Raw genomic sequence first — 25,672 nt, 5'->3', positions numbered from 1 at the left:
CAGCTATTTTTCAGAATTGACAAGTATACTGCCTCCTGTACTCCCAGACAATATCTTAAGTTTCTTTTTCTAAGGTCTTGCTTCCATTCTTTTTGTCATGCTTGAGGATACTCTTCAAGACAGAAGAGCTGCTGTGTCCTGTACCTACTCTGAAGACCTTAAGGAGGAACACTGCCATAGGTGATATTTAAAATATTAACTTCTGGTACAGAAAGGTTACCAATCAATCAGAATGGATACAAGTTAAAATGAACCCCTTATGGGTCTGTGAAAACTGAAATTTAGTTCCAAATAAATGAATTCCTAACAGCACAAAGGGGATCCAGGCTGTGTTTTTAAACTAGACTTATAATAACTAGGCTTATTATTAGAGAAGATTGCTTTCCTATTTTCTTCCTATAAGAAGCCACTTTTAGGGCCCCAGGAATCTGACCTGTTCTTTTTTTTTCCCCCTACATGTTGTTCTTGCACTTTATTAATTTTATTCCCAAGGAATTCTGAGCATAAAAATGGAGCCACTTTTTATGAAAAAACAATATTTGTGTATAGTGATTCCATCAGGCTTTCACATAGGGTGCTAGCTCAGTTTTCACACATGGCATTCTCTAGTCAGCCTTACCCATATGGGAGTCGAGGTCTATCTGTTCTTTGAACAGAAAGGTGTAAACTTTCCTCTTTGCTGTCAGAACTTACCTCTTCCTCTGTATTATGATTATAAATGTTTAAGGACATCACACTCTTCCACGGGATATGGCTTGGCCCATTAATGAGTTGACCAGTTTAGTCACACCGATCAAAAACTCATTTCAAAAAATCTGGCTTATTCAGTTTTAAATGAAACCATGTGTGGAATATCAGCAGTTCAGAACATAATGTCCTATGGCAAATGCAGTGAAATAACTGTCAGAAGATTTCCTTCATCATAAAAGAGAGAACATAAGGTCTGACAATATCAAATTGCTATTAATGTGTCTAAACTCTCCCTTTCAATTTCTGTACTCATCATGGACCAAAAACAAAATGTTCATTGACTGAGGCCCTTCCATGAACCATGCTTTAAAATGCACTATTCAAATATCTTTAATCAGACACTTAGCTAAGAGCATACACACACACACACAATTCCCAAGAATGAGCACAATATTTTAGGTAAAGGACTGATTATAGGTAAAAAATTCCATTTTAGGAAGAGGCAGATCCATCTAATTCCCATCACTAAGTACATAAATTAACATCTCATCTTGAAAAAGGACTATTTCACTGATTCAGAAATTCCCTGAAAAGAGGCTCTTTAATCTGTTTTCATATTGTGGCACACATAGAAAATACTATCTGTAAGTTACTTGAAGATGTGATACACATATATTTCTGTTGAGCACTGGAGATAGAGTGAGAACTAGATTTTAAAGCTTCTGAACTCAGAAACATTTTCTCTTTTTCCAGCAACTTTTTTCTTTCTTATCAGAAATTTTTAAATTATTCTACTTAACATGTACCATAGCATCCCTTCATATTACATCAAGAAAGTCTTGGTATCCTAATTTCTTTTTTATTGTATTAATATAAAAGAAATGTCTGTAATTTGTAAAAATTGCATGCAAATTTGGTTGCAAGAGAGATTATTGAAGGTTAAGCTTGAAAACAAAGAAGAATAAGGAGAAGGGAGAGTGGGATGGTTGGGGAGATGGGGAAGAAGACACAAAGTAAGAAAATTTAGAAAAACTCCTTCGTGGAGGGGGGCAGAGGAGAGTTTCTGCTATATGCTTAAAAGGTTCAAAAAGATAGTTTATCCAACATTTATCCATATGATGGAATTGGATACACTACAAGTTATATTTTTTCTGACTATTTAACAGGAACAAAACTTCCTTTTCTCATCCCCATCATCCCATGCCTGTCCCAAAGTTGTAATTGTGGAATTCCTGGTATACTTTAGTCTCAAAAGTGTCTGTTTAAAGACTCGCTCTTTATTATGAAAAACCAGCTATTTATAAATTGATGATAGCTTATGGTGAACGGTGTCAGATTTGTGATCTCTGAAGAAGAGAATTTAGTTTCAGGACCAAAGACGAGGCTTGATCACTCAGAGCTTTTGTGTAGCAGAGTTTTATAAAACTCTGTATAAAAATAAAGTATAAAAAGGGACAGAGAAAGCTTCTGACAGACAACAGAAGGGGGCAGAGAGTGCCCCACTGGTTAGTCTTATGAAGGCCTTACATACTTTTCCAGCTGGTTACTAACAACAGAAAGGTCTTACCACACTCACTCCCACAACAAACAAGATAAGAAGATTAGTTATAAGATTAGTTCTAACTAGATGAGAAGATTAGTTCTTCCTGTTAAGAAGGAAAAACATGTCCTGGAGCAAGATACATTGTTATTATATAATCATTAGTACAGAGCTTACGGCCATGGTCCCAGTGATCAGATTGGCTAGTTTTCTGTGATTATAGTTTCAGCCTGTCTGCCCTCTGATGCCCTCTCACAACACCTACCTTCTTACTTGGGTTTCTCTTATCTTGGGCGTGGGGTATCTCTTCACAGCTGCTCCAGCAAAGCGCAGCCACTGCACCTTACTTTGGACGAGGTCGCCCCTCATGACCTTGAATGTAGAGTAGCTCCTCATGCTTGCAGCCACCAGTCCTTGAACATGGGGTTGGATGCTCCTTGGACTCAATGATACTAAGCCATGCCATGTGGGGCCACCCAAGATGGACGGGTCATGGTGGAGAGCTCTGATAGAATGTGGACCACAGGAGAAGGGAATGGCAAAGCACTTCAGTATTCTTGCCTTGAGAATCCCATGAACAGTATGAAAAGGCAAAATGATAGGATACTGAAAGAAGAACTACCCAGGTTGGTAGGTTCCCAGTATGCTACAGGAAATCAGTGGAGAAATAACTCCAGAAAAACTGAAGGGATGGAGCCAAAGCAAAAACAATACCCGGTTGTGGATGTGACTGGAGGTAGAAGCAAGGTCCGATGCTGTAAGGAGCAATATTGCATAGGAACCTGGAATGTTAGGTCCATAAATCAAGGCAAATTGGAAATCGTCACACAGGAGATGGCAAGAGTGAACGTCAACATTTTAGGAAGCAGAGAAATAACATGGACTGGAATGGGTGAATATAACTCAGATGAGATCAAATCAGTCGCTCGGTCGTGTCCCACTCTTTGCGACCCCATGAATCGCAGCACGCCAGGCCTCCCTGTCCATCACCAACTCCCGGAGTTCACTCAGACTCACATCCATCGAGTCAGTGATGCCATCCAGCCATCTCATCCTCTGTCGTCCCCTTCTCCTCCTGCCCCCAATCCCTCCCAGTGTCAGAGTCTTTTCCAATGAGTCAACTCTTCGCATGAGGTGGCCAAAGTACTGCAGTTTCAGCTTTAACATCATTCCCTCCAAAGAAATCCCAGGGCTGATCTCCTTCAGAATGGACTGGTTGGATCTCCTTGCAGTCCAAGGGACTCTCAAGAGTCTTCTCCAACACCACAGTTCAAAAGCATCAATTCTTCAGCGCTCAGCCTTCTTCACAGTCCAACTCTCACATCCATACATGACCACTGGAAAAACCATAGCCTTGACTAGATGAACCTTTGTTGGCAAAGTAATGTCTCTGCTTTTGAATATGCTATCTAGGTTGGTCATAACTTTCCTTCCAAGGAGTAAGCGTCTTTTAATTTCATGGCTGCAGTCACCATCTGCAGTGATTTTGGAGCCCCCAAAATAAAGTCTGACACTATTTCCACTGTTTCCCCATCTATTTCCCATGAAGTGGTGGGACCGGTTGCCATGATCTTTGTTTTCTGAATGTTGAGCTTTAAGCCAACTTTTTCACGCTCCTCTTTCACTTTCATCAAGAGGCTTTTGAGTTCCTCTTCACTTTCTGTCATAAGGGTGGTGTCGTCTGCATATCTGAGGTTATTGATATTTCTCCCGGCAATCTTGATTCCAACTTGTGTTTCTCCCAGTCCAGTGTTTCTCATGATGTACTCTGCATATAAGTTAAATAAACAGGGTGACAACATACAGCCTTGACGAACTCCTTTTCCTATTTGGAACCAGTCTGTTGTTCCATGTCCAGTTCTAACTGTTGCTTCCTGACCTGCATACAAATTTCTCAAGAGGCAGATCAGGTGGTCTGGTATTCCCATCTCTTAAAGAATTTTCCACAGTTTATTGTGATCCACAGAGTCAAAGGCTTTGGCATAGTCAATAAAGCAGAAATAGATGTTTTTCTGGAACTCTCTTGCTTTTTCCATGATCCAGAGGATGTTGGCAATTTGATCTCTGGTCCTCCGCCTTTCCTAAAACCAGCTTGAACATCTGGAAGTTCACGCTTCACGTATTGGTGAAGCCTGGCTTGGAGAATTCTGAGCATTACTAGCGTGTGAGATGAGTGCAATTGTACAGTAGTTTGCACGTGCTTTGGCATTGCCTTTCTTTGGGATTGGAATGAAAACTGACCTTTTCCAGTCCTGTGGCCACTGCTGAGTTTTCCAAATTTGCTGGCATATTGAGTGCAGCACTTTCACAGCATCATCTTTCAGGATTTGGAATAGCTCAACTGGAATTCCATCACCTCCACTAGCTTTGTTCGTAGTGATGCTTTCTAAGGCCCACTTGACTTCACATTCCAGGATGTCTGGCTCTAGGTGAGTGATCACACCATCGTGATTATCTGGGTCGTGAAGATCTTTTTTGTAGAGTTCTTCTGTGTATTCTTGCCATCTGTTCTTAATACCTTCTGCTTCTGTTAGGTCCATACCATTTCTGTCCTTTATCAAGCCCATCTTTGCATGAAATGTTCCTTTGGTATCTCTGATTTTCTTGAAGAGATCCCTAGTCTTTCCCATTCTGTTGTTTTCCTCTATTTCTTTGCATTGATCGCTGAAGAAGGCTTTCTTATCTCTTCTTGCTATTCTTTGGAACTCTGCATTCAGATGCTTATATCTTTCCTTTTCTCCTTTGCTTTTCGCTTCTCTTCTTTTCAGAGCTATTTGTAAGGCCTCCTCAGACAGCCATTTTGCTTTTTTGCATTTCTTTTCTATGGGAATGGTCTTGATCCCTGTCTCCTGTACAATGTCACGAACCTCATTCCATAGTTCATCAGGCACTCTATCAGATCTAGGCCCTTAAATCTATTTCTCACTTCCACTGTATAATCATAAGGGATTTGATTTAGGTCATACCTGAATGGTCTAGTGGTTTTCCCTAGTTTCTTCAATTTAAGTCTGAATTTGGCAATTAGGAGTTCATGGTCTGAGCCACAGTCAGCTCTTGGTCTTGTTTTTGCTGACTGTATAGAGCTTCTCCATCTTTGGCTGCAAAGAATATAATCAATCTGATTTCGGTGTTGACCATCTGGTGATGTCCATGTATAGAGTCTTCTCTTGTGTTGTTGGAAGAGGGTGTTTGTTATGACCAGTGCATTTTCTTGGAAAAACTCTATTAGTCTTTGCCCTGCTTCATTCCGTATTCCAAGGCCAAATTTGCCTGTTACTCCAGGTGTTTCTTGACTTCCTACTTTTGCATTCCAGTCCCCTATAATGAAAAGGACATCTTTTTTGGATGTTAGTTCTAAAAGGTCTTGTAGGTCTTCATATAACCGTTCAACTTCAGCTTCTTCAGCATTACTGGTTGGGGCATAGACTTGGACTACTGTGATATTGAATGGTTTGCCTTGGAAATGAACAGAGATCATTCTGTCAGTTTTGAGATTGCATCCAAGTACTGCATTTCGGACTCTTTTGTTGACCATGATGGCCACTCCATTTCTTCTGAGGGATTCCTGCCCGCAGTAGTAGATATAATGGTCATCTGAGTTAAATTCACCCATTCCAGTCCATTTCAGTTCGCTGATTCCTAGAATGTCGACATTCACTCTTGCCATCTCTTGTTTGACCACTTCCAATTTGCCTTGATTCATGGACCTGACATTCCAGGTTCCTATGCAATATTGCTCTTTACAGCATCAGACCTTGCTTCTATCACCAGTCACATCCACAGCTGGGTATTGTTTTTGCTTTGGCTCCATCCCTTCATTCTTTCTGGAGTTATTTCTCCATTGATCTCCAGTAGCATATTGGGCACCTACTGACCTGGGGAGTTTCTCTTTCAGTATCCTATCATTTTGCCTTTTCATACTGTTCATGGGGTTCTCAAGGCAAGAATACTGAAGTGGTTTGCCATTCCCTTCTCCAGTGGACCACATTCTGTCAAAACTCTCCACCGTGACCCGCCCGTCTTTGGTTGCCCCACGGGCATGGCTTAGTTTCATTGAGTTAGGCAAGGCTGTGGTCCTAGTGTGATTAGATTGACTAGTTTTCTGTGAGTATGGTTTCAGTGTGTTAGCCCTCTGATGCCCTCTTGCAACACCTACTGTCTTACTTGGGTTTCTCTTACCTTGGGCATGGGGTATCTCTTCACAGCTGCTCCAGCAAAGCACAGCCATTGGTCCATACCTTGGACGAGGGTATCTCCTCACCGCCGCCCTTCCTGACCGTCAATGTGGGATAGCTCCTCTAGGCCCTCCTGTGCCTGCGCAACTCAGATGACCATTATATCTACTACTGTGGGCAGGAATCCCTTAGAAGAAATGGAATAACCATAATGGTCAAAAAAAGAGTCTGAAATGCAGTACTTGGATGCAATCTCAAAAACGACAGAACAATCTCTGTTCATTTCCAAGGCAACTCATTCAATATCAAGATGATCCAAGCCTATGCCCCAACTAGTAATGCTGAAGAAGCTGAACGGTTCTATGAAGACCTACAAGAACTTTTACAACTAACACCCCCAAAATATGTCCTTTTCATTATAGGGGGCTGGAATGCAAAAGTAGGAAGTCAAGAAACACCTGGAGTAACAGGCAAATTTGGCCTTGTAATACAGAATGAAGCAGGGCAAAGGCTAATAGAGTTTTGCCAAGAGAATGCACTGGTCATAGCAAACACCCTCTTCCAACAACACAAGAGAAGACTCTACACATGGACATCACCAGATGGTCAACACCAAAATTGATTATTCCGGTGCAGCCAAAATATATGATATACATATATATATATATATATATATATATATATATATATATATATTATAATCAATATATATTATACAATCTATATATATATATATAATATATATAATTATAATATAATCAATATAATATTGATTATATTCTTTGCAGCCAAAGATGGAGAAGCTCTATACAGTCAGAAAAAAGAAGACCAGGAGCTGACTGTGGCTCAGATCATGAACTCATTATTGCCAAATTCAGACTTAAATTCAAGAAAGTAGGGAAAACCACTAGACCATTCAGGTATGACCTAAGTCAAATCCCTTATGATTATACAGTAGAAGTGAGAAATAGATTTAATGGACTAGATCTGATAGACAGAGTACCTGATGAACTATGGATGGAGGTTTGTGACATTGTATGGGAGACAGGGATCAAGACCATCCCCATGGAAAAGAAATGCAAAAAAGCAAAATGGCTGTCTGAGGAGGCCTTACAAATAGCTGTGAAAAGAAGAGAAGCGAAAAGCAAAGGAGAAAAGGAAAGATATAAGCATCTGAATGCAGAGTTCCAAAGAATAGCCAGAAGAGATAAGAAAGCCTTCTTCAGCGATCAGTGCAAAGAAATAGAGGAAAACAACAGAATGGGAAAGACTAGGGATCTCTTCAAGAAAATCAGAGATACCAAAGGAACATTTCATGCAAAGATGGGCTTGATAAAGGACAGAAATGGTATGGACCTAACAGAAGCAGAAGGTATTAAGAACAGATGGCAAGAATACACAGAAGAACTCTACAAAAAAGATCTTCACGACCCAGATAATCACGATGGTGTGATCACTCACCTAGAGCCAGACATCCTGGAATGTGAAGTCAAGTGGGCCTTAGAAAGCATCACTACGAACAAAGCTAGTGGAGGTGATGGAATTCCAGTTGAGCTATTCCAAATCCTGAAAGATGATGCTGTGAAAGTGCTGCACTCAATATGCCAGCAAATTTGGAAAACTCAGCAGTGGCCACAGGACTGGAAAAGGTCAGTTTTCATTCCAATCCCAAAGAAAGGCAATGCCAAAGCACGTGCAAACTACTGTACAATTGCACTCATCTCACACGCTAGTAATGCTCAGAATTCTCCAAGCCAGGCTTCACCAATACGTGAAGCGTGAACTTCCAGATGTTCAAGCTGGTTTTAGGAAAGGCGGAGGACCAGAGATCAAATTGCCAACATCCGCTGCATCATGGAAAAAGCAAGAGAGTTCCAGAAAAACACCTATTTCTGCTTTATTGACTATGCCAAAGCCTTTGACTCTGTGGATCACAATAAACTGTGGAAAATTCTTTAAGAGATGGGAATACCAGACCACCTGATCTGCCTCTTGAGAAATTTGTATGCAGGTCAGGAAGCAACAGTTAGAACTGGACATGGAACAACAGACTGGTTCCAAATAGGAAAAGGAATACATCAAGGCTGTATATTGTCAACCTGCTTATTTAACTTCTATGCAGAGTACATCATGAGAAATGCTGGACTGGAAGAAACACAAGCTGGCATCAAGATTGCCGGGAGAAATATCAATAACCTCAGATATGCAGATGACACCACCCTTATGGCAGAAAGTGAATAGGAACTCAAAAGCCTCTTGATGAAAGTGAAAGAGGAGAGTGAAAAAGTTGGCTTAAAGCTCAACATTCAGAAAATGAAGATCATGGCATCTGGTCCCATCACTTCATGGGAAATAGATAGGGGAACAGTGGTAAAACAGTCTCAGACTTTATTTTGGGGGCTCCAAAATCACTGCAGATGGTGACTTCAGCCATGAAATTAAAAGACGCTTACTCCTTGGAAGGAAAGTTATGACCAACCTAGATAGCATATTCAAAAGCAGAGACATTACTTTGCCAGAAAGGTCCGTCTTGTCAAGGCTATGGTTTTTCCAGTGGTCATGTATGGATGTGAGAGTTGGAATGTGAAGAAGGCTGAGCGCCAAAGAATTGATGCTTTTGAACTGTGGTGTTGGAGAAGACTCTTGAGAGTCCCTTGGACTGCAAGGAGATCCAACCAGTCCATTCTAAAGGAGATCAGTCCTGGGTGTTCTTTGGAAAGACTGATGCTGAGGCTGAGGCTCTAATACTTTGGTCACCTCATGCAAAGAGTTTACTCATTGGAAAAGACCCTGATGCTGGGAGGGATTGGGGGCCAGAGGAGAAGGGGACGACAGAGGATGAGATGGCTGGATGGCATCACTGACTCGATGCACATGAGTTTGGGTGAACTCCGGGAGTTGGTGATGGACAGGGAGGCCTGGCATGCTGCAATTCATGGGGTCGAAAACAGACACGACTGAGCAACTGAAGTGAACTGACAGAGCTTAAGGAAAAACATACCTTTGAGCACAATGAGTTGTTTTGTCCTATAATCATTAGCTTTGAGCTTAAAGAAAATTTGTCTTAAAGATTGTTGTCTTACCAACTCAGAGTTTAAGACAAAATGTCTTAACTAATATGAAGGAATGTAGAAAAAACAAAAAAGTTCCTCCTTTCACCTCCTCAAGAGCCCCAGACTCCTTTTCAACCTACCTAAGAATAAGCTCTCTGATTTATAGATAAGGAAAGCTTACTGAAAATGAATGTATCAAATTATATATACATTGACACATATTTCTTGTTGAACCAGTAATTGAAAAGATTTTTTTCATTCCCTGTTTTACAGGTTTTTCCTCCCGTTTGGTTACAGAATGGATTTTTAAATTGTCTCATTCATTTCACCAGTCTCACAAGCCCTTTGGAAACAGATTTTTAAATTGTATTTGAAATAAGTAATACCAAAGGGGTTTTGGGGTTCACTGGGGTCAAACAGGAAATAAAGTATATATAGAGATATAAATGAGTTGAGGAATGAAGGTATCTTAAATCTTTTGATGAACAATACCTTTCATAATCACCACTTGGAGACTTTTTTTCACATTGATTTCAGTCTTCAACTAGTCACATTTATCAGGTCCTGATTGGATGGTGGTTGCATTTTATAGTTCAATAAACATCAGTTTCTTATTGCCCAATAAAATTTGATTCAAAGCCTATACTATGAGACTAGCCCTGTCTAAAGCCGTGGTGCTATGTGGTTCACCAGTCAAATACTGAACTCAAATAAAAGGACAGAAAGAAATGGCAATTTTTACTTCAGCCAAAGCATAAACTTAAAGGAAGAAATGAGGAAAGTGGAATTGAATATGTAGGACAAAGGGAAAGGGCAAAAACGCAGGGTATGTTGGAATTGTGAAAAAGAATGAAAGATAATTAAAATATTTATTTTTAATAAAAATTTCAAGCAGTTTCCTCGATATATTAAACAATAACAGAGAAATGCAATTATGAATACAAATGGAAGAGAAAAAATAGGTAAGTCAGTGTATGAAACTGATAATGTCTTTTACAGAAGTATTGAATCTCAACAAGAAATTCCCAGGGAAAAAATAAGGGAAAGTGCTATCGAGAGAATTTATGTCCAATTGCTAAGTGCAGCTAATGCAGCACTAAATAAAACTTTTGAGGGACTGTATTTTGTAATTATTATTGGTAATTATTCATTAAATGATGTTGAGTTTTTCTGGATCAATATATCACTTTTATACCAGGGTACATTTCAGCATCAGCACTGATGCTGAAGCTGAAGATCCAATACTTTGAACACCTGATGTGAACAGCTGACTCATTGGAAAAGACCCTGATGCTAGGAAAGATTGAAGGCAAAAGGAGAAGAGGGCAACAGAGGATAAGACAGTTGGATAGCATCACTGATTCAATGGACATGAACTTGGGCGAACTTGGGGAGATGGTGAGGGACAGGGAGGCATGGTGTGCTACAGTCCATGGGGTTGCAACGAGTCGGATACAACTTAGCGACTGAACAACAACAACAACAACAATGAACGGTGTTGTATATCTTTCAGTGTGTGTATTTGTCATTATATCTTCTATAAGGAAGGAAGCACACTACTTGTTCAGTCATCAGGCTTCCCTGTCCTTCACTATCTTCTGGAGTTTGCTCAAATTCATGTCCATTGAGTCGGTGATGCTATCTAACCATCTCATCCTCTGCTATCTGTTTTCTCCTCCTGCCTTCAATCTTTCCCAGCATCAGAGTCTTTTCCCATAAGTCAGCTCTTTGCATCAGGTGGCCAAAGTATTGGAGCTTCAGCATTAGTCCTTCCAATGAATATTCAGGGTTGATTCTGTAAGGTTTGACTGCTTTGGGACTCTCAAGAGCCTTCTCCAGCACCACAGTTTTAAAGCATCAATTCTTCAGTGCTCAGCCTTCCTTATGGTCCAACTCACATCCGTACATGACTACTGGAAAAACCATACAGATCTTTGATTTCACAGACATTTGTCAGCAAAGTGATGTCTCTGCTTTTTAATACACTGTCTAGGTTTATGCAGAATACATCATGCAGAATGCCAGGCTGGATGAATCACAAGCTGGAATCAATACAGCTGGGAGAAATATCAACAACCTCAGATATGTAACTTTCTTTCCAAGTAGCAAGTGTCTTTTAATTTCAGGCTGTGGTCACCATCTGCAGTGATTTTGGAACCTGAGGAAATACTGTCACTGTTTCCACATATTCCCCATCTATTTGCTATGAAGTTATGGGACCAGATGCCATGATCTTAATTTTTAAATGTTGAGTTTTAAGCCCGCTTTTTCACTTTCCTCTTTCACCCTCATTAAGAGGCTCTTTAGTTCCTCTTCACTTTCTGTCATTAGAGTGGTATCATCTGCATATCTGAGGTTGTTGATATTTCTCCCAGCTATATTGATTGCAGCTTGTGATTCATCCAGCCTGGCATTTTGCATGATGTATTCTGCATATAAGTTAAATAATCAGGGAGACAATATACAGCTTTGTCATATTCTTTTCCCAATTTGGAACCAGTCCATTGTTTCATGTCTAGTTATAACTATTGCTTCTTGACCTGCATACAAGTTTCTCAGGAGACAGGTAAGGTGGTCTGGCATTCCCATCTCTTTAAGAATTTTCCACAGTAAATGGAAAATTTATGTAAATGGAAAATGTATATAAATGACTACTGAGGCACAATTAGCAATCTCTGCAATGACATCTGGGTATAGTAAGACACACTTGCTTTTAGTGATAGAGAAACTTGTATCCTTTGACCTGGGTTGGTTAGTTGCTTTATGTCATTCACTATATGCTTTGTGAAAATGGTAATTTTTCTGTTTATGTTTCTGCCAAGTAATTAATGCTATTCTACTCTATTCAGACATTAGTCTAGTCAATCTATTCTTAGTGGCATGGCTTTTCATTATCGTGAAGAATTTTTTATATGTAACTTTAAATGGTAACCCACTCCAGTGTACTTGCCTGGAGAATCCCAGGGACGGGGGAGCCTGGTGGGCTGCTGTCTATGGGGTCGCACAGAGTCGGACACGACTGAAGCGACTTAGCAGCAGCAGCAGCAGTGAATCTCACTGTATATTATCGACTTTTAAATTATTTTATAAACATGATGGTTACCACACTTTTAATACTCTTGTACTTAAGAGAGTTCTTTTTGCCCTCTCACAATAACTCCTGTTTCTTAGTCAATATTCTAACCACTGTAATATATTTTCCTGGATTTCATTCAAACTCTTTTCAAAAAATGATATGGAACTTTTGAAGATTTTAAATTATCAAAATAATATCCGGTGTTTCCCCTTTTTCCCTTTGTCATCAACTTTTTTCAGTCCCTTAAAGATGTATAGACACAAACATCCAAAAATTTTACTAGGGATCATTTCACTTACTTCCTCTTGTTATCCCTTCCTTGGTGTTCAGAGATTCTACCCACCATTAGGGGCTTCCCTGGTGGCTCAGATGGTAAAGAATCCATCTGCAATGCAGGAGACCCTGGTTTGATCGCTGGGTCAGGAAAATCCCCTGGAGGAAGGCATGACTACCCACTTCACTATTCTTGCCTGGAGAATCCCATGGACAGAGGAGTCTGGTGGGCTACAGTCCATGAGGTCACAAAGATGGACACGACTGAGAGACTAACACACACTAACACACACATTCACCATTAGAGTTTCCACTAGTTAAGTATGAAGTAGGACTTCTGATATCTGTTTCACATGGCAAAATTTATGGTTAATTGATAGGAGTTACATTTTTTTCTCTTAAACTAATTCAGAGTAGAAGAATGGCAAGTCTGCAGGGAACATTTAGCATGTCCACTTAATCTTCAAGTCCTCATTTTAGTTAGTTCATCATTAGTATAATGAGGAATAAAATTAAACCTTATTTATAATATATAAAGTGTTCCAGTCAGAGTGCCTACTTTGATTTTTATATAAAAGTCCTGCCAACCATGCTGCCTTGGAAATCTGGCAAAGATGAACACACACACATTTCACCCATGATATATAATGAAAATTATTCTCCATGAAGCCTCCATATTAGAAAATTATACACACACACACACACAGAAAAGGTACTGTTTATATTTTTTATCACTGTTATGTAAAAATCTCTTGTTATTTGTCCAACCTTAAAGTAACTACATAATCATGAATAGTTTAAAATTTTGACTAAAAACAGCCTACAATTCACCCAACTATGCCTTCATATGTCCATTATTTGATAATAGAATTTGGATAAGATACTTTGGAGTTAAACACATGATGCACGTGTTAAGAGTACTTTATCTAAAGTTTACATTTAGGGTAGGTTAAAAAAAAAAAGGTAAAAACTCAAGAAGGTTTAATTATAGTTACTAAGGGCAACAGATTGAGCTGTAGGCGTGGGGAAGTTGGAGAGAGCTATGTGACATTGTTGATGAGAGTTTGAACAGAACAGGGAAACATTGTTCAGCATTTGATTTGAATCACTGTATCTTTAGGATCCATACAGAAGTCTAGACTTGAGACAGTCTGCTTGAGAATGGGCAGTAGGCAATTTTGAGACCTCTTTGGAATTTCCAGTTTTGGCAGAAGTTGATGATAGGGCTCTGTATGGACTGTGGTCTTGATTCAGTCAAGTTCCCTGGGCTGCTGTTGTCTTCTCTGTGCTGTAGAGGTGTCCTGCATAGGGGCTACAAGATACACACCGGATTTGTACTGTGATACCATAGTAGTGATTAGCACAAAAATCCAGGTGTGACTCACATCTCCCACTTGTGAAGTCATAATATAGAAAAATCTGAAAAATTATGCAGGGGCTTTTATTCAGTTCATAAGAATCTGTAAATCACAATGTCCACCACCACTACTTCCACTATTTTCAACTATTGACAATTCCAAGAAATTTTAAAAATTGTCTTTATAGTGAAGTAATAACTTACTGATCATCTTAGAACTGTGAGAATCTTGTAAAACAATTGTGGGAAAGTTTTCTACAAAGATATTTAGGTCCTGAAGGATGAGTAACTGTTTGACCAGGAGATGGAAAGGCTAGTCCATTCAGAGTGATAGTCATGTGCCATGGCAGTGAGGAAATGAAAGCATCTAATTATAAATAAATTTTTATGTGAGTGGGAAATTCTATATGGTTTTTAAAATAAGGGGTGGAGGGGGAAGCCATTTCTGCACTGCTTGGCTGCAAATTAATAAAGGTCTGTGGAAGAAACTGTTGTGAAGTTATCAGAGGCAATTAAGTCAGGGAAATGGCACTCACCTAATGTTTTGAAACCAAGGACTACCACAGCAGATGAAAGATGAGGAGAGATTATGGATTGGACAGTGTGAATTTAGACCTGTTGGAAAGGTGCTCAGATAAATAGCCATGAAGATGTTTGATCTGAATCTTCTGAGCAGCGCCTTCTTTCACAAATGAAGAAACTTAAACCTAGACGACTTAAAATTTTTATAGCCTCTCTTCAGTGTGTGGTCCTTGAACCTGCACCATTGGAATCACCTGGAACTGTGTTAGGCCCTCACCCAGATCTACTGAAAACAGATTATGAATTTTAACAAAAACCCAGAGGATTGCTAGTAGATTTTTAGAAACATTAGCCTAAGGCAACTGAGCCGGAGTCAGGGGGATCTGGCTGTGTTTCCATTGCCTTCCTCCGTTACTGTTACATCCTGTTTCGTACTTGGGCACATACTTTCACTGCTCTTTAAGTTTAATCTTGAGAGGTCTAGGAAAATGCCCGCCCCGCCAGTGGCCTCTTAAAATCCTGCCAGGCTGGGATTTGGGTGACCAAAGCACGTTTTACAGTTATTCTGATGACACCTGGGATACTGGGTACTTTCACCAGAAGCTTGCAGCCTCTGTGAGGTTGCCAACTCGCGCAGCTTGGGCGGCGCCAAAGCCGGCTGGGCTGGAGGAGATCGCGTGGCGTCGGGCGGTTGCCTAGCGACGGCGTCCACGCTAGTCGGTGGTCAAGTCCGCGAAGGTTTGCGGGCTACATAGAGCACGGCCATGGAGACCGAGAGGAGCTCCCTCGTGGCCCGGGACTTGGACACCACAAAGAAGGACATGAAGCTGCGGGTGACCCCGTCGGAAATGAAATTTCGGAACGCGGTGGCAGGGAGGGTCTACCGCCTCCCACTTACCGTACAAAATCTCGGCCGAAGCAGCCAGAAAATCCATTTTCAGGAGCCTGTCAAGCCACAGGTAACACACCCAGGGGAGTTCAGAGCAGGGCCTCAGGAGGGCCTGGGGAGGGTGCGGGCAGGATTGAGCTTCCTGTGAAGCGGTGATTTGGTGGGCTGGCCTTTTTGTTTGTTTGTTTCTCCCCCCGCCACCCCCCCCCCCCCGCCCTTTTTGTTTGGGGCTGGGAGACAGGGGAGAAAAGTCGATCTGGAATCTCCCAGTTCCTTCATTTGGAGTTTGGGGAAAACAGGGAAGAGGATTTTATGCGTCTCTCCTCTTTAACAGCCAAGAATCTATGCTTTATAATGTTGTAGAATTATGACAACTTATTCTCTATTAACTCCCCTTTGGGTCATAAAGTGCCTGATTACTCCAGCTACTGTAGGATAGCAGGAAGGTTTATTATTTCATACTGTAACAAACTTTTGTTTAGCAACTGCTACAAAATAGAAAGTAGCATGTAAAATGGAGATAGTTCTGCCCTCAAAAAACTTAGAAATTAATGAGGGAGGGGACTTCCCTGGTGGTCCAGTAGTTAAGACTCCATGCTTCTACTGCAGGGGTCACAGGTTTGATCCCTGGTGAGATGGCAGCGACCAAAAACAAAACAAAACAAAACTAATGAGGGAGTTAGTACAAGTTGAATAATCAGCAAAATTAATGTTCTAAGAGGCTATCCCTATCTTTTCACCTTTCTTTTGATTTAAAAATTGACAGAACTTCATCTCTGTCACTGTTATTTTAGACTATGTGTGTGAATAAATGGATATTAATTTATTATGATCACATGTTCTCAGGGAGACTTGATATAGGACAGGTGAAGATAATTTTTGATATGTAAGTGATGCATAACTGCATTTTCTCCTGAAATAGTCCTAATAATGATACTGAATGCAGCTGGACTTCTATATGCAGATATGGAAAGGTTCACTTAAAATTACATATGTTTCTAACTACTGTGGGTTGCTGTTAGAAAATGAATACACAGTCTTGTCTTCAGTGTTTTGTTGACCCGTGTGGCCTATGGTTCAGTCAGGCCAGTCTTATGCTCTACTTTTTACACTTAAAAAACTGATGTACTATTTACCTAAAGTGCACAGAAACTGAAAGTAAAGCTTGATGAATTTTTATATGCATTTATCTCCATTTATCTCCATGTCGGAGAAGGCAATGACACCCCACTCCAGTAATCTTGCCTGGAAAATCCATGGACAGAGGAGCCTGGTAGGCTGCAGTCCATGGGGTTGCTAAGAGTCGGACACGACTGAGCAACTTCACTTTCACTTTTCACTTTCATGCATTGGAGAAGGAAATGGCAACCCACTCCAGTATTCTTGCCTGGAGAATCCCAGGGACGGCGGAGCCTGGTGGGCTGCCGTGTATGGGGTCGCACAGAGTCGGACACCACTGAAGCGACTTAGCATAGCATAGCATCTCCATGTAGCTACCACTTAGATCAAATCATAGAATATTTCCAATACTACAGAAGTTTCTCTGTAGTACCTGGAGTAATCACCCCATGGAGGTAGGTGACCACTATACTGACTTGTAATGAACCAGATTAATAGTCAGTTCTTGAGTTTCATATAAATGGAATCATTCTTTATGGATTTTTGTATTTACATGTTTTGACAGTAGTAATGTGTTTATTTTGTAATAAAATCATGCAGAGCCTAACCCTTTAAATCAGGAAGTACCTGATTGCTACAAACACTGTAAAATTAGAGAAATCATTTATTATTTCACTAATTCACTACATATTTATTAAACAATTGAATGTTCATCTGAATATATTTTCTTTTAAAAGTCAAGTTGGCAGTAAATCCCAGATGTGGGCAAACACTATTTCATGGATGTCTATGGGGGTCACCAGAGTCGGACACGATTGAAGTGACTTAGCAGCAGCAGCAGGAGACACTTGTATGAGCGGTTTTTGTGCAGTCAGAAGAAAAATAATATATTTTATTTTAGTGTGATTTTTATTTAGAACACAGGTCTTGACATTAGCAAGAGAATGGCCAGACAGGTTTACTAGTTAGAGGCGAAAGCCATGAGCTCGATATCAGTGTGAACTTATATTTGTTGCTAGATCATGATGTGTATTCCTGGACCTTCCTAGGTGTAAAGGGAATTAAGGAAGGGATAGATTAGTAAAAAATATATTAGCTGTCTTGGAGGAAACAAAAAACAGGGTGCTATGTAAAGAGCATTGCCGTCATCACTATTGTAGTTACTTAGGAAACAATTCTCTTAACATGCATCAGTGCTTGTTTTCCAGTTTGTTTTCTGAGGTCCCACATTACCTACTATTTGCCGTATGCGGTGATGTATGCCACCTACTGTGGGTTGCTGTTAGAAAACTAAGACCCAGTCCTATCTTCAGTGTTCTGCTGACTCTTGTGGCCTCTGGTTCTGTCAGGCCAGTCTTTCTTGTCATTGTCCTCTTACCCATGTTAGCTCAGACTTCCTTTTCTTTTGACCCATGTTTTTATTCCCTCCTGTAAGAATCACCGCCTTCCAAATCCTGTCCATCTCTGAGAGTCAAAAGTGAGTTTTCATTTTTCTCAAACAAATCTTCTCTTATCTCCAAATTCTTTCTCCCCACTGCTGCTGCTGCTGCTATGTCGCTTCAGTCGTGTCTAACTCTGTGTGACCCCATAGATGGCAGCCCACCAGGCTCCCCCGTCCCTGGGATTCTCCAGGCAAGAACACTGGAGTGGGTTGCCATTTCCTTCTCCAATGCATGCATGCACGCTAAGTCGCTTCAGTCATGTCTCTTTCTCCCCTCAGTTCAGTTCAGTTCAGTTGTGACCAACCTAGATAGCATATTGAAAAACAGAGACATTATTTTGCCAACAAAGGTCCGTCTAGTCAAGGCTATTGGTTTTTCCAGTGGTCATATATGGATGTGAGAGTTGGACTGTGAAGAGAGCTGAGCACCAAAGAATTGATGCTTTTGAACTGTGGTGTTGGAGAAGACTCTTGAGAGTCCCTTGGACTGCAAGGAGATCCAACCAGTCCATTCTGAAGGAGACCAGCCCTGGGATTTCTTTGGAAGGAATGATCGTAAAGCTGAAACTCCAGTACTTTGGCCACTTCATGCGAAGAGTTGACTCATTGGAAAAGACTCTGATGCTGGGAGGGATTGGGGGCAGGAGGAGAAGGGGACGACAGAGGATGAGATGGCTGGATGGCATCACCCACTCGATGGAAGTGAGTCTGAGTGAACTCCGGGAGTTGGTGATAGACAGGGAGGCCTGGCGTGCTGCGATTCATGGTGTTGCAAAGAGTCGGACACGACTACTGGATACTAATTGCATATACAGACATTCATTAGAGTTACTTGTGTCTGCTAAGTGTTACTTTCACCTCAGTGGTCACATGATAAGTTCCTAAGAGTAGATTTGGTGCCTTTGACACCTTTGCAGACCACCCAGAGTGCTTAGAAACTTGTAGTTTGGGTATGTGCTGCTGAAGCACTCCTTGTCCTTCTTTTATAAAGGAAAATGATCAAACCTGCTATGTGGACTTTCGGCACCCAAAGGCCTATACTTATCCCTTGTTTTTTTAAGTAATTGATGAGGGTTGAAAGTTGGGCTGTGGTATTTATGAGGTCTCAGAGTTATTGTTTGCTGGAAGGATGACACTTTCAAACCAATTGTATCAACACATCTTTCCAGTACTCTTATTACCCTCATTGCTGGAAAGCACTGCTTGTACTCAGTCTGGCATTAAAAGCCCTGAATAGTTAATTTCAACTTGACCTCCACTGTTACTCATTGAAGCTCTTTGCCCAGCTAGACTAGCTTATTAGCTCCCTGCTGAAAGATTATTTTGCTTATTCTTTTCTCTGCATGTGCCTAAGATATTCCTGCCTCCATAGGGAGCATCTTTCTTGCTTCTTCTCTACCCTATACATCCATCCTCTAAACCTGCATTGAATGTGCTCATTCCTAGCCCACAGTTATCATGTTTTCTCTTGGATTTTCATGATACTTTGGTCTGCACCACGCATATGACACCTGATTAGTCCCTGGCTTAAACATTATGTAATTTTCAAAGGATATATAATATGCTTCTTTTAAGAGATTATATATTCAGGAGTTTCTAGTTGTGGGGAAAGAGCTTAAGTTTTAGAGTCAGATAGATGTATGTTTTAAGTCCTCACTGACACTCTTGAACCTACAGGCCCTAGTTTCTCATCTGTACACTGGGAGCCTTAATATCAGCCTTACAGGGCTGTAGAAGTATATTAAGTGAGCTAATAGTTGTCGAATGCTTGACCTACCAGAAGTACTTAATACATAGAAGTTCTTCTCTTTCCCTCTTCAGGTCTTCCTGGAGTCTAGCAAATGTTTTTCAAGAACAAAAGTAACAAAAGTTCTTTTTCCTTGGTCTATTCCTTTTTGTATTTCCTCCACGTTCTGAAGTCCAAGTCCTCATGCAAAAAGTATATAAAATACTATATGTATTTATGAATGCATGTGTGCTTGTACATGTATGTTATATATGTATTTAGATTGAATGATACTTTTATTAGATTAGTATTCCCTTTTCCTAGAACCTCATACTTCTAAAGGTGTATATTGAGTGGCTCAGACGGTAAAGAATCTGCCTGCAATGTGGGAGACCTGGGTTCGATCCCTGGGTTGCAAAGATACCCTGGAGGGGGGCATGGCAAACCACTCCAGTATTCTTGCCTTGAGAATCCCCATGAACAGAGGAGCCTGGCAGGCTACAGTGTGTGGGGTTGCAAAGAGTCAGAGATGACTGAGTGACTCGGCACAGCTCTCTTCCCTTTTTTTTTTTTCCTGTTTTTTAGTACCTCATACTTCTAAAGGAGCCCTTGAACACTTACATATTTCTCGACTGACTGCATTTTCAGTTTCAGTTCATTTACCATTAAAAGTGTATCTGAAGCATATAGAATCATTAGGGCAGAAATATTGCCTGTATCTTATATATCTCTTGAAATAATGTGCACTCCTTACTACAGTTGCTCATATTATTTTCTTATTAGGAGTTAAGATGTGTAATTATTATTATTTTTTCTTCCACTGAAGTTCAAACTGATTTTGACCAATCTGGATAAATCACTTGCTTCTGGCCTTCAGACAACAGCTATGGTGGAGTATCATCCTGATAAGAATGAAGACATGTGTGATCAACTTCTTATTTCAATAGGAAATAAAACAATAGAGGTCCCTCTAATTGGGTATGTATTGTTCATAATTGAGGCTAACATTTTGAGCATCTTTCAGATGAAAATAAGAGTCATAGTAATATTTTCTATTTTCTCTAGTAGGGCTTTTTGTATCTATAGTATCCTTAAACTGAACTTCAAGAACAAATTTTTTAGCAAATTGTAGTCTTCAAAACATATGAAAGACTAGTTTTCTGTTTTTTATTAAAATCACTTAGAAATATTCAACAATTGCTTGTATTCTTTTATTTCCCTTGAATTCACATCCTATTTTATTTCTGCCATATTTTCTGTACCTTTTGATGAAAGATTTATTTTTAAAATGCTATTTTTACTGTCTCCACAATCATACTTTTCATTCTCACTCCAACAAAATCTGTCTGACTATCTTCCCCAGCTTTCCAGTGAAGTAGTACTCTTGCCTGGGAAATCCCATGGACGGAGGAGCCTGGTGGGCTGCAGTCCATGGGGTCGCAAAGAGTTGGACACGACCAAGCGACTTCACTTTCACTTTTCACTTTCATGCATTGGAGAAGGAAATGGCAACCCACTCCAGTGTTCTTGCCTGGAGAATCCCAGGGACGGGGGAGCCTGGTGGGCTGCCATCTATGGGGTCGCACAGAGTCGGACACGACTGAAGTGACTTAGCAGTCACATTTTAATATAATTTTAAATTATTGCTGTATTTGCTTCACAGAATTTTAAATAATGCAGACGTTTGGCTTCAAGAAAATAAAAATGGTGCTCTTCTGAGATTGGCTAAAGAATATGGATTAGTATAATGAATATAATATAGAATTAAATAACTGATTTGGAGATTAACTTTAATACAATTAATTTATTTGACCAAGACATTGTGCTTTTCATTTTACATTGAAAAAAGTATAGTTCTGTTCATTATAAAATTACCTGTTAAAGCTATTATAGAATTTTTAGGTATTTTTAATATATATATACATGCACAATTCTTCTTTTTACAGCAAAATATGATTCTATAGGTATTTTCTTTGTTTCTATTTGCCCATCACTAGCAGAATTGATATTGAAATATTAATATTAGTATTAGATATAAACCTTTTAATAGTTTCCCTTGTTTTTTTTTTTTTTTTTTTCACTTTCATGAACTAAATTTAGATGTCCAATTATTTGGGTTCTCCATGTTGAGAAATTCTGCTTTAGCACAGCATCCCATTTTGCATAGGAATCAAACAGTTGACACATTTTAGGCAAGGAATGAGCTATTCCTTTGCACCATTGGAAGGTATTTATTTAGCTTTGAGAGCATTTCCAAGTTTGGAGATAACTGGTACTTGATATTAGTGTGTTGGTCATTCATTCCCTTCTCCAGAATTTCCTTCAAGGGTGACCCTTAGATAGGGTTCAACTGGTAACTCATTTTGTAGAGAGCATTTGGAGTCAAGAGGCACTTCTCCTGATAGGTGGCTTGATTCTTTTCATCCTTAGAGGTCAAATGTCTTGACATGTTGCGGTTCATATGGGCCAGAGAATTTTTTTTATACAAGAGGAAGACAAACCAGTAGGAAAGCCAGAGAAACTATTAAATATTACCATATTAGCACACCCTTACTCCTTAAACCATGGATATGTGTATGCATGTATGTACATTTATATGTATGTGTATGTGTGAAAGATTTTCAAGAAATTATTAAGATTCTTTTTCACACCTAGCTAGAGAAAAAGCTTGAAAAAATGTTTAGCTTTTCATTTTATATTGTTTGCATTATTATTCTTTTAGATCTTATAAACTCTTTATTAACACAATTATGTATATACATATAAGTATATTGTAAAGAGATGTACAAGGTCATTGATCTTTTTCTGTCACAAAATTACAGTCTCTTTATGAGAAGAACATGGGTGTTTCTTAGAATATGCAGCATAAACAGGACAGTCCTAGCTGATTTCTGGAGTGTTTGTACCTATCCAATAATACAAAAACATGTATAAACACAGATCCCAGAAAGAAGGCCCAGACCATCAATGAGTAACACAGTATTTGTGAATGTTTTCTTCATGTATTTTTATTTGTGAATTTTGGTATGTTTGTATGTATATATGATTGTATGCATGCATGTATATATTAATATCTTGGAGGTTGTATCCTAAGTGGAGTGAATTAATTCATGTGTCTGGCATATAACCTAAAGATTCAGTAAAGATCTGTTATTACTACATTTATTATTGATGTTGTTGTCATCATTGTTAGGTTTCTAAGGTAATGTACATGAAATCTAACAAAATGGATTCAAGGTTAAGTTCCTCAATGTTATATCTAGATAATTCCTTGGATAAATAATTTAGGCTTTTTAAGTCTTTTGTTTTTCATCTGTAACATAGGAGCCATAGTATTTACCTATTTTTCAGAAAATTTGTTAATATTGAACAGCATAATATTTTTAATGATGCCTTATAAACTAAACTAGTATCCAGATTAAAAACATATATGTGTATATATATCCTTATGAGACATGTATATAGGATTAGAATGGATTTTTTAAATGCTTATGAAAACATGTGCTACAGATATGCACATAAAAAATCAATTGTATCCTTTTGTTGTTACACCTTTTCTTAGTCTCCAAGTTATATTTTATAGTATCCCACCTTCTTTTATTTCATCAGATATGGCATCATCCAAACGACTTACTTTGTTAAGATAACTGGTACCCTTTTGAAAGAGGGGGCAAAAGAACATATGGTGTATGTATGCCCCCTCCCCTTCTGAGGGGGGTGGGCAAAATAATGTATGGTTTAGGTGGAGATTTCAAGACAGAGTTCCAAGTATGTTTTGAGCTGCAAAAAAAAATTGAGATACATGGGTAACCTTTCAAGGTGAGTACTTGGGAGAGTATTCCATGTATTTATGCACAAAATCTGATTTTTAAATTTAAAATGTCTCTCATTATCTTTTTTTGTATCTTCATTTCACAATTTTGTTTACTGACAAATGTCCCACCAGCAGACCTGTAAGGAAACTGAAGTCTCTTTTAAGGAGTTAAGATAAAAGTCCCTGTGGATTTAACCATGAGATTATATTTGTTAAAATTCATCATATGGTCCTCTTTTCTCCTCTTCTAGGTTGATTCCATCATGTCAATTGGAAATTGAGCCAGAAGTTAATTTTGGGACATTGGTTGCCAGTAGTAAAGTGTATTGTAAAGAGATTAATATCATTAACCATGGCAGTGTGCCAGGTAAATACTTTCTATTCTATAAATTAACTTACACTTTTGGAAGAAAATTGATAATTTTTGAAATATATTGTTGTTGTTCTCTCACTCAGTGATGTCCGACTCTTTGTGACCCCATGGACTGCAGCACGCCAGGCTTCTCTGTCCACTATCTCCTGGAGTTTGCTCAAACCCGTGTCCATTGAGTTGGTGATGCCATCCAACCATCTCATGCTTTGTCGTCCCCTTCTCCTCCTGCCTTCAATCTTTCTTGTGCAATTAATGTATTCTATGATTTACCCTGCTCCTCAAAAATTAGGTCTGTCATTTGGAAAAGCTCAAAACTGAAGGTCCTTAAGTAGGATTACTATTTTAGAAACTGATAGGCAATATCAGGAAAGATGAATCTACATCCTTATGATTCTTATCAATATAACTTGACTCAGATGACTGATGACCTCCTTGAGTATAGACATAGAGTGGTATCATAGAAGTGACACAGTCCTTAGAGCTTTCCAGAAATAGAATCAGGGCCCAGTGCCTTCCAAGCTGTGTGATCTGGGATGAGTATCTTTAAGAACATTGAACTTAAGATTCCTCATTTATAAACTGACTAATAAAATATACTGTGGTTAATTATGTATGTACCAAAGGCTGTAATATGGCACTTGACTTATCACAGGTACTCAGGAAAGATTTGTTCTTTTTCTCTATCATATTCAACTTTGAATTCACATACTGATCCCTAGCAGGCTCTTACTAACATTTTGTTGAAAGAAAAAGTGCTTCTCTCTTCTCCATGAGGTTATTTCTAGAGATTCTTACTGTGACCTAACAGTTTGCGTAAAGGCATAGGGGTGTGTGTGTGTGTGCGTGCGTGCACACATGTGCTTGTGTCTGCATGACCACACACTCGTCATTGATATATAGTAGGCATACAATCACTTATCCTTTCATTCTCTTGATTGAATGGTCAGCATCTGAGATAAGACTAACATTTTTCTCAAGCTGAGATGAGGACAAGCTCCAGACAGGCAGTACATTTCTCTCTTGAGATTGCTTGTTGGGTACATGAAACAGGTCTTATATCTAAACCTGTCTTATACTAAGTGAGGGCATTCTCTGGGGCTGCTTGAATGAACAATGGAAATTATTAAGACAAAGGAACTCTGATACTTTACTGATTTCTTCCTGGGATATAAACAGATAAAACTGATAATTGTTCCTCACTGAGTGTTACTTATTTCACTTTCCATACTTTGTTTTTTAAATGATTGAATTTCTGAATTCTGTGAGATTGTGAAATATTAGGCTCATTTGTGCCTGACTCCAGTGTTAAGGATGAACTCTCTTATGGTGAGTTACTCTGGTCTAAATAGTCCTTTAGATCTGATTGTGGAGCAGTGATATGTAATTGATAGAATTTTATTTGTATTATTTTACTTTCCAAAATTTTTCATAACTGTTGTCCATTACAAATTCTTTAATGCTTTGATCATATCCTCTCTTTATTTTAAATTGATTCTAAATTGATTCTAACTTCTAGATTTTATTCTAAAATCTTACCAAATTGTACATTTATTACATATAAAAACTATAAGTAAAAAATATATGTTTGAATTTTAATTGACTATTTAATATTACTTTACTTAAT

The 25,672-nt window shown here is 39.1% G+C and overlaps 1 protein-coding gene across 3 annotated transcripts in view; it reads left to right on the top strand.

The window, feature by feature from the left end:
* The first annotated feature begins 15,395 nt into the window (after positions 1 to 15,395).
* The window catches only part of CFAP47 (cilia and flagella associated protein 47), a 562,308-nt gene continuing 552,031 nt past the window's right edge, over positions 15,396 to 25,672 (top strand). For all 3 annotated transcript variants that reach the window (XM_070784977.1, XM_070784976.1, XM_070784975.1), the window contains exons 1-3: positions 15,396 to 15,645; positions 20,688 to 20,839; positions 23,927 to 24,042. In XM_070784977.1, coding sequence (XP_070641078.1) covers positions 15,451 to 15,645; positions 20,688 to 20,839; positions 23,927 to 24,042 — 463 coding nt within the window. In that variant the 5' untranslated portion in view covers positions 15,396 to 15,450. The remainder of the gene's footprint in view (positions 15,646 to 20,687; positions 20,840 to 23,926; positions 24,043 to 25,672) is intronic.

Source organism: Bos indicus, chromosome X, assembly GCF_029378745.1.
Source record: "Bos indicus isolate NIAB-ARS_2022 breed Sahiwal x Tharparkar chromosome X, NIAB-ARS_B.indTharparkar_mat_pri_1.0, whole genome shotgun sequence".
In the NCBI taxonomy this organism is placed as follows: domain Eukaryota; kingdom Metazoa; phylum Chordata; class Mammalia; order Artiodactyla; family Bovidae; genus Bos; species Bos indicus.
Note: the sequence above shows the minus strand (reverse complement) of the source record. Positions and strands in the feature narration are given on the sequence as shown.